The following is a 10,790-nucleotide window of genomic DNA, read 5'->3' on the forward strand; positions in this document are numbered from 1 at the left end:
TGAATTGAAAAAAAAGAAAAAAATCAAAACAAGCTGCCATATTGATGGAAAAGAACTCACCAACAGAGGAAAGAAATATCACAAACCAGATGAACAGTCTGCTGCAGGTCCACAATAAAATGCAACGACTGAAAAAGGAACAATATAAAAAATAAATATGAACATGATGTTCTGTTCAACCAACGTCTGTACGCGTGCTGCTTCGGCCTTCGTGAATCAGGAAAACACAATCTTGAGCTGGAGAGTGGGCACCGAACGTCCCACAAGGGCTCCACAAGACGTACTTTCACGAGCGACGAGGAGTGTGCACAGCAAGCTAATAACACTACACCATCGCCGCACGACGACTGGCCACTCAGGTCCAAACAACACGGCCAAGGACAAATTCACGATTCCAGCGATACACCGTGCAGGAAGAAATTTCTGCGAGTCTGACCTGTTTCTTTCTCATCCAGGAGTCCACTTGCTTTGCCGAACGCCACTGCATTGTTTTTGGCTGGGGGTTGATCCGAGGGCTCGCCACACCACTGCGGCAACAAATTACCCGCCCTGGCCGTCAGCTTACTGAATGTCCTTCCGCGCGCGCGCGCGTGGAAGGCTGCACGGCATGAAAAGCCTACTGCTAGTCAATACCCAGGGACGACCCTGACCAGAAGGCCAGGGACGCCCCGTGGAGGAGGCCAACAAAGAGAAAACCAGGAGCTAACAAATCTGCTTCCTCTCGGCAAAAAATTTTTCTTTTTCACACACACACATGTCCTGTCCTGTTGACCCACTGCCGTAAAGGTTATGTGGTCCCATTGCGGGACGACGGAGAGGAGCAAACCCTGCCGGTGCCACGTCAGGTCCCTGGACTGCCGAAATCTCTGAGAGCAGTGCTGGCACAGTAGTGGGAACTTGGCACGCTCATCCGTTGTCGGGCGGTTCTGGCGAGGTCTACAAGGAGAGGGAGCGGGCTGGCTAGTGATTGAGGTAGGCTGACACCTGTGGACAGCGAGTCCACCCCTGCTACGATACCATTTCCCACAATACGCGATGGGGCACTCAACGGGGGCTGCTGCGGTCAGTTCCATATCCTGTTCTTGGTATCTACATCGCCATTCCATGCTGCGAGATGTGTTAGCGGTCTGGTACCAGTTCACAATTTGGTTATGACGAAGATCGACCGACACGCAGTCCTTCCACCGTTTCCTTGGTCCATAGGCAGGTCTGACAGCTGGGAGCTGACACTTCGGCATGCGGGTGTCATCCATGCGCGCCAGGTGACCTAGCCACTCTAGCCGATGATGCCGGAGCTTACAGGTGATGGTCTCCTGGTCCCCCCCCCCCCCACACATACGCAATAGTTCAGCATTCCTGATGTGGGCATCCCACATCTGCTGTCTCGACACGCCAAGGATGGAGCGGACGCAATGCATATGGAAGGTGGACAGGCGTTGCAAGTCGCCCTGAAGGGGAACCCAGCACTCCGAACCGTATAATAGCAAGGACATGACACACGCGTTGAAAACACACACACACACACACACACACCGTGACACACACACACACACACACACACACACACACACACACACCGTGACACACACACACACACACACACATTCACACACCCACACACATTCACACACACACACACACACACACACACACACGCATGCACACACACACACACACTTACACATTCGTGTTCATACACACACCACACACACACACACACACACACACACACACATGCACAACACACACACACACACACACACACACACACACACACACACACACACACACACACACACACACACACACACACACACACACACACACACATAGCATACAATGATGCTTACCTGGACAAGGGTCAATGCTGCCGTGAAGAAGATCTGCCACTCCGGTGCTACATAGGCAGGCCGAGGACGACCCGGATCTCGATTAAACACTCGTGAAATACGATTGGTCTTGACAAGCAGGGCAGACAGGCACAGGGACAGCGAGAAGCCGAGACCGAAGCGACGGATAATACACGTTGCAACCGTTGGCTTCGTGATGTGCACCACCGTCACAATCATCCCCAGGTAGAACCCAATGAAGAGGCAAATGCTCAGCTCTCGGCTGGACGCCCGCACCAACGGTGTCTCCCAGTGCTTGGCGAAAACTACGATGGTAAGTGTGGTGATGATGAATGTCAGGGCACAGATGACTAACATGACCACAGCGTACGGACTGTCCCACTTCAGGTACACAGGTTCCAAGTCAACACAGGCCGTATTCATTGCGTTGGATGTCTGCTTTTGACCACACGCTGTGCACGTGCCGGTTATATTGTCAGCGATCTCAGGACTCTCGCACTTTTCGCAAGACCAACAACATTTTCTGCTTTCTCCCGTGACAACTTCCTCTACAGCTCCTGGCTCACACGGGTTTGAGCAGATTGAGATAACACTTCTGAATGAAGCTTCAAAGTCATCTCCAATCATCAAATCCTCGGTATTACTCCAATTCCCGACTTTCTCGAATATGGCAACGGGCCCACTCCCTAGAGTCTCTGCTTTCCGGTAGTGATATATAGAATAGCGATATACGGACATGTTGCTAGCCGTTAGAGGCAAGAAAGATCTGCTGTCGGTTTCAAACTTGAAAATTCGGGAACTGTCGAAGCTAGTGTTAAACTGACTGGTGGAGAGCACCATGCTGAGGTCATCACCTACCACTGGCCTGCCCGTTTCCAGCGCATCAGCACACAGCGCGCCAGTCGATGACGCCGCACTACACTTCTTTCGCAAGGTTGCCTCGACAGCCTGGAGTCCAATCTGTACTGCCTGGATGACGAACGGCACCTTGGCGTCAACGTTGAAGCGTGCACTCTCACGAGCGCGAGTTGACGCATTGTATCCCTCGGGAAACAGATATTTAAAGTAGGAACGATACCAGGCTCCACGCGCTCCGCTCGGGAAATTCTTCAGCTGTGTACCACCGAGATGCGTTTCAAATTCACTGTCAACCTCGGTGTGTGGTTGAAAGCTTATAAGATGGTTTGCCAGCTGTGGAAATTCCCACACTAACGGGACACTGTTCGACCAAGAATCCGACGCTATCCAAGTGAAATCAGCTAGAGAGAGGCCTTCCGATGCCAAAACCGTTTTAGCATCAGACAAGAACTGACGTACAATAAAGCTCTGAGCAAACACAATGATGACGGTAGCGTTGCCACTGTATCCTTTATTTAGTTCTTCGGCACCCTTCTTGACATTAGCATCAACATTGTCATTGATGGTAATGGCAATTGGCTGGGCAAGGCAAAAGCTCACGTTCTCAGCAGAGACCCGCTTGCGGAACCAGTTGTAGGCAGCTTGGCCGTATGGATCACTGCTGTAGACTACCCTGACAAAGCTCCAATTGAAACGCTCTATCAGCGAGATCATAGCATCTACCTGATATCGGTCTGGAGGCACGGTGCGGTAGAATTTGTCGAACCTTGACTGGTCCCTGCTGGCAGTTTTGTTCATCTCGTTCGACGTTGACGCATAGCTTATCTGTGGCACATCGAACAGAGCTAGCAGGCTGGCGAGGTCCGATGATACTTCGCTGGATGCCGAGCCGATTACGAGGGATATGGGACGGTCTCGGTACCTAGCTTGGCAGTTTGTGCCGACGTTGATGTAGTCCAGAGCTTCATCGCGCGTGTTTGTGTCCTTGGAGCAGCTATCTCGCAGATCATACCCTACACTCACATTGCTGTAGCTTGTGTAGCGTTCTACTGCCCAGCGCATGGCCTCCAGACGCTGAAATCCGCTCTCAGGACGAAATTTAGCTGAGCAACTGTTGTTCTTGTAGCTCCATTCGTACAAGGGGAAAAACCCACCAAACACAACCTCGCCGTTGCGTGTTGTGCAGTTTGTCGTGCATGGACCAAAGAAATTCCCAACAGCCGCGGATGCCAATCTGTTGCCGGGCCAAGTGCACAGGAGGGCAACAAGAATTACCTGTACATGTACTGCTATCCGCAAGTGCCCATCACCCTGGTAGCCACTGCGCTGCCAGCTCGCCATATCTCCTGACGCTGACAGCGGCTCCGCCAAGCCTCCAATTGCACTCCTCCCGCTCGCCTCGGACAACAGGAATCTGAACAGCAAGACGGCTAGAGTCGTGGATTCTTTCCCAAATCGCTCTCGCTACGAGCAATATTAGTATCCTGTGGTGGAGTGGTGTGGTAACACCAGCGATCCAGTACTAGATCGATCCACTAACTGTAAAATGCGGACACGTCAAGTGACCTGAGTCGCTGCTCATCTAGCTAGCGGCTCCAAACAGACTGCTATCGCATCCGTATAGGAAATGATCGTGTTGTTGTTTCTGAACCAAAGTGGCAAAGACTACTCTGGTTCTGCACAATGCGGCTAGAATAAATCAATGCCGTCAATGGGACAATGCCTCAATGGCCCGCGTGCTCTCAACTGCAGCAACGACAAAAATAATAATGACCAGCAACAACACCGTGTACAGGTGGTGTTTCACTGGTTGGACGGCGGACGTAGATGAACCATATCTGGCATGTACGTGTGCGACTGTTCACGTACGTGTGTGTCGAAAAGTCTTGCGTAGCTCACACATGTACATGTCACTTGTCAGCTGTTGATTTTGTTGCAATACATGTACATTAATTTTTATTATTGAAACAGCTCAGCTGTATACATGTAGCTGTCGACATGTTTGTCTGTTCGTGTGGTAGATCTACGGCCCGGGTTGAAGGGCTGCGCTTGCTACATAATCATCGTACACTGATAAATACTGTGATAGTGCAAGCATATCAAGGCTGAGGTGTGGTGGGATTGGATTGATTTACTGTACATTATTATAATAGTGGTGACTACTACTAGTAGCCACAGACAACTGCCAAATAGCAATACCGGTAGACCCACTCGGGAGAAGGAACTACATGTACATGTACATTGTACTTCTGTTGGCGTTCAGTGGAATATTGGCAACTGCGGAAAGTAAGTGGGAAATAATAATTGCTTCTGAGAGCTGTAGTTAGTAAGGCGCTGTTGCACTTCACTCATACCTCGGTTATCCGGACCCCGGAGTTACGAGCACTTCGGTCCCTTTAGGCGAGTTTCAGTGGAAATATTACTACTCCGAGTGTCAGTGGAAATATTACTACTCTTTTGTCACTACTACCAAGAGTACATAAACCAGAGTGTGCAACTCGGGATGGTTCCTGTGGGAGCGTAATTCGTGCACTACGTCATTTCTGACGGCATGGTAAGCCACAGGTACGGTGAAAAGTTGCGTAACCAGTCGCGGTGGTGCAGTTCACTGAGTTTGTCCTGATTTATAATTATTGTCTCCTCGTCGCCTTTTCATTTAAAGTAACATTAGTTTTCAGTATAAATAAATACAGTATACTAGTAATCAATCAGTAAAATCCAAAGAAACCGCTAGAAGCAGTATGCGTAGTAGTCTACGGCCAAGATACCAGAAACCGTATCAAACTCAATTTTTGTCCTGATTTCGGTTTTTTGAGACGGATAGCCTGGTGACTTTACTTGTCGGTGGATGTACGCAGCGTACACAGTCACACAAAACACCGAAATCCTGAAACAGGACGTCTAAAATCAAGCAAACTTGGCTGATTTCCGGGCTATGAAACATGAAAATTTGAGCTGTACGCAAGTCGCGGCTTGGCTGATCTCATCAGGGTGACGTAGTGCACGAACTGCGCTGTTTCAGATCTGATATGCACAGTTGCACACTCTGGTTTATGTACTCTTGCTACTACAGTGTACTGTGGAAATAGTGACGTCACATGCCATATCTATGGCCTTTCTCCCAGGCCAGGGAGCCCTGGCTGCCCTGCACATACATTACATGTACATGACTGCACATTTGGTTGACGGCATGTTACAAGGCGGAGGACCAAACAACATGTTTTCAACCAAACAAGGTTCTTACCTAATACCAAGAGTACATAACCCCCCAGAGTGTGCAACGCCTGATCCAGCTCTGCATAGGGTCTTGGATAAGGCTGAAAGGATCATTCAATAACTCCTAACGATCAACCAATATCATCATAGTAACGATCGATATATTGGTTTTATCGATTCTTGTCGGTTCTACTCGTGTACCTCGAACACCAGTTTATGAAAAAATTCCATGATACCTTTGCTACATTAGCAAATTGTGGCACCGCACTGTTCACATTTGTAGACATCTGGCTGGTTTTATCAACATGAACTAGAGAATTTCATGTTGTTTCTAGAGAAAGGAATCTTGTTATCACCCTCTGGCAACTACTCTCTTATCTCCGACCTCTCACACAAATGAACCAAAAAGACAAAGTCTTCTCTCCCAATCTCTTTCAAAGCCACAAATCAACTTCTTTTCTTTACTGCACTTGAAACTGAGTTGAAAGTACATTATTGTACTCGTATCCACTATCGGATGGAGTGCAAGGGTTGGAATGCCGTTGTTGATATGCATGCATAAAAAATCGTTAGCACTCGTTTTGAACACTAACGATTACCGATTGCACTCTTAATGATCGATATGCGAGTTACCGGTATAATTGTTTCAGCCCTAGACTCTTGGTCGAGCGTAATCGGATCTTTGCGTCATAATACCGTACACATCTGAGGGGAACCCGGTGAGTCGCGGGTACTCTCGGATCAAAAACAACGGTGCCCTGCCTCGAGACCGGCCTTGCGCTGGTGTGGAGTGTACACATGACAGAAGATCCGATTACGCTCGTCACGTGCAGAGCTGGATCAGGCGTTGCACACTCTAGGGGTTATGTACTCTTGCTTATACAATACAATGATACATGTACACTGTACACTGTACACGTATCATGTATGACTGTGTATTATGCGGGGCTCTCCGCTTTCTCCATCAAAATGTACATCACTACATGTTTGTTATTCGGAGTTACGGACAGTGGCCGGGTAAACACGAGATATGAGTGTACATGCATACATGTTATATACAGTATAAAGAAGCCTTTTTTCTCGATTTTGACAGCATGTTACAACTGTGGCGGCAACACGACGACATCTACAACACAACAAAAAAAAAGAAAAAATTCTACATCCTACCAACCCCTAGAGTAAAGAGGGTCCGAACCTGGGTTTTCCCAATACGGTTCAAATGGTCGCAAGACCGGGACTCTGCCAACCGGGTTATGGTTGTAGTCAGGAGCACTATGCGTCCTCGCCTTGTAACATGCTGTCAAAATCGAAAAAAAAATGTATACATGTACTACTACATGTGTGTATGATGTAGTGACAGACACTAGTAAACATGGTAACTGACAGCTGTGGAAGGGTGAGAGTGAGACGACACTTGACAGACAATGATATGCCTAGGGATAGAGTTCTGTCATGATGCTACTCATTACACTTGTCGGCAGCGATGCTGAAAATAGCACGCTCAACACTGGACAACAGGGGAGCGGGTGTGGTGTCTGTGTGTGGTGCAATATGGCCATCATGCTTAATGACAGCGATGACGTCAGAAGTCTAGGTCCAATTGCCAACGACAAAATATCGACTTTTGGATCCACTCTGCCCATACACAGGTTTGCCGTCGTTAGTAGCAGGGGGACTCCCTGGTTATGGGGTATTCACACGACAGGCACTTGCACGTTTTACAAGGAGTGACGTACGAGAAAAGTGACTGTGTGGATTCACACAGCTGCACTTGACGACAGGCACATTTGCATTTTTGAATGCTTCACCGGCCAGTAGCCATGGGTATTTCAAACTTTCAAAACACACATACAATAATTATCATGCTCTAAAGAGCCGCGTAAAAAATCAAGTCTTGTTCCGCGCTTTTTGGTATATTATATTAAAATGTACTCGTGCACGCCACCTTTATCGTGAAAGTGGGCCCCCAGCTCGCTTTCACTTTTCAGCCACTTTCAGGCACTTTTCTCGTTCACAGGTAAAATACCATAGCAACTTTCCGGTGCACGTGGATTTGCCTGTCGTGTGAACCAATAGTAGACAACCGCAGGGGTTTCAAATTCTTTGTTTTACTTCTATAACGAGTATTGTCTACTATCCGGACTTGAATGCACAGTCGACTCCTGATAATTATAACAAAAACCATTGTGCGGGAGGATTTCAGTGTTCTTTATAGCCGAAGTTCGTTACAACAGAAATGCACTCCTGTCATACGAACAACATGTCGTGACTAGCATGTGGCCCATGACAGTATGAGTGCACTTGCACAGATAATAGTCGGATATCATGCGGCCCTACAAGAAATAGTTCGTATAAAACGTATAAACGAAAACAGTTCGTTACAAATGGTGAATTTTGTATGGGTTCAAACATAGACATTGACAAAGTATCACGAAATTCCCTATAATTATACGGGTTCGCTATAAGTGGAGTCGACTGTATGCGCTTCAGGCGCTAGGGGATTTTCATTTTGGATCGTTGTGTACTACCTGTACGAGTCATAGAGGTTTGTCTTGTAACCGATGTCGTACTAACAAGACAGAGAGAGCGTAGACCCGTACCGGTATAGCCGCAATACGTACAGGATGGATGGGTGGGGCCCTCGTGTCGCACACACCTGCTAGCATGCTACATGTTTGTAGGTGTGGGTTTTTTCCTGCACCAAGACGGCAAGAGTGGGTCCGGCCCTGACCACATGGATCAGGAGGGCCCAGTCCCGTCACTACCAGGGAGTCGTAAATAACGTATTTTACGACTCCCTGGTCACTACCGGTCGATGTGTCACTATGCTGTGAAGCAGGGAGTCATATGCAGTTAATGACTCCCTGCTGTGAAGGAAATCGATCCAAACGCTAGCGTTGCCATGACTCCGGGCTGGCTGTGACCTAGCATGTTCAATGCAGGGAAGTGCATGTAAGCCTGTGCAGGTGGGTGCATGTGTTGGCACGTGTGCAGGTGGGTGCATGTGTTGGCATGTGTGCAGGTGGGTGCATGTGTTGGCATGTGGGTGTATGTGTTGGCATGTGTGCAGGTGGGTGCATGTGTTGGCATGTGGGTGTATGTGTTGGCATGTGTGCAGGTGGGTGTATGTGTTGGCATGTGGGTGTATGTGTTGGCATGTGTGCAGGTGGGTGCATGTGTTGAAGGTTTTATTTAGATGACTACATGTAGATCCACAGCCACTGAGACGGGGAATGATGCTACTGTGCCGGGTACTAGTAGTTCATACCACCAAGAGTCCATAAACAAGAGTATGCAACTGTGATCTCTAGACTATGGGCCAGATGCACGGTGCGCTCAGCTGCGCTGCCTTCATTACATCATTCAGCTGCAGTCTGCGCCCTGCAGAAAACCAAACACCGCACTTTCCCTCTGGTTTGAAATGAACTTTCGTGCGGAACTGGAGTTCACCCGCCAAAATTTAGAGATCGCATAGGTACTGGAACGAATCGAGCAATCTGCAAAGCCGGATGGGCTCGTACGAGAAATTGTGAGTTCGAGAATGAGTGCATGCTTTCAGAGCGTGATGGAGGTAAGTTACGTAATGAAGGCAGCGCGCCACGCACTGACTCATAACCACAGTTGCATACTCTTGTTTATGCACTTTTGATACCACAACTAGCACTGGCCAGTACGGGGTCTCCCTCCGGCACCTGTCCTTTTTCCCCCGCAAGCGTGCTGTAAACTGTGCACTAGTACCTATATACAGAAGCCTTGCTTGGTAGTTTAACATGTGTTTTCGATTTTGACAGCATGTTACAAGGCGACGGTTGTAGCCAGGAGCACTACGCGTCCTCGCCTTGTAACATGCTGTCAAAATGGAAACATGCACTAGTACCTGTATGTACATGTCTATTTTATAGTCCACTACAATACTTTGAACATTCAGTCTTCATGCCATGTGCCATGTGATCCGAGTTGATGTCAAGAACGAGAGAGCTTGGAAGCTCAGGGCCCTACGCTATGCTTTTTTTGCCTTGATGACCTAGACAAAAAAAAAGCATAGGGATGTTATAAATTCTTTAAAAAAATCCTTTTTTTTAAGACATAACCTGGGATTCGAACCCGCAATATCGCGCGCCCTGCATGCATCCCCCGATACACTTCGCATACATTTGTTGTTTGTGTGTTTGTTTGTGTCACGCCTGGCGCTATCCATATCTTACGGCAAAAAAAGCATAGGATGTTATAAATTTTTCAATTCTCCTAATTTTTCAGGCATATCCTGGGATTCGAACCCGCACTATCGCCCTACATGCATTCTACCATACACTTCGCATTCATACCCATTCTTCCAAGTTGTTTCACATTGTGATCTTACATTTGAAAGCCCTATTTGAATATGCATTGTGGCCAGCCGTCTTTGATGGCACGGTACGGTAGGGGATAGGTAAGGGACAGGTACGATCGAGGGTAATACGACACCGTCTTCCGTACCGTACCGTACCATCAAACACAGCTGGCCACGTACAGCTGGCCGCAAAATTCAAATAGGGTTTTCAAACGCAAGATAATAACGTGAAGCAAATTGGAAGAATGGGTATGAATGCGAAGTGTATGGGGGAATGCATGTAGGGCGATAGTGCGGGTTCGAATCCCAGGATATGCCTGAAAAAAAGGAGAATTGAAAAATTTATAACATCCTATGCTTTTTTGCCGTCAGATACGGATAGCGCCAGGCGTGACACAAACAAACAAACAAACAAACACACAAACAAACAAATACCAAATTAAAGCTGTGTGGACCCTGGCTAGCGCCAGACGTTACTGAAGTAACGTCTTCTGCATAGCTACAGGAATAAAGGCAGATTCAGCACCAAACAAACC

At 47.9% G+C, this 10,790-nt stretch overlaps 1 protein-coding gene across 1 annotated transcript in view; it reads right to left on the reverse strand.

Annotated features, from left to right (window-relative positions):
* Positions 1–4,476, reverse strand: part of LOC135805960 (metabotropic glutamate receptor 3-like) — an 11,140-nt gene extending 6,664 nt beyond the window's left edge. The window contains exon 1 of the mRNA XM_065320085.1: positions 1,851–4,476. Within this exon, the coding sequence (XP_065176157.1) occupies positions 1,851–4,049 (2,199 nt within the window). The 5' untranslated portion in view covers positions 4,050–4,476. The remainder of the gene's footprint in view (positions 1–1,850) is intronic.
* Between the last annotated feature and the right edge of the window lie 6,314 nt (positions 4,477–10,790).

Source organism: Sycon ciliatum, chromosome 1, assembly GCF_964019385.1.
Source record: "Sycon ciliatum chromosome 1, ocSycCili1.1, whole genome shotgun sequence".
NCBI classification, from domain to species: Eukaryota; Metazoa; Porifera; class Calcarea; order Leucosolenida; family Sycettidae; genus Sycon; species Sycon ciliatum.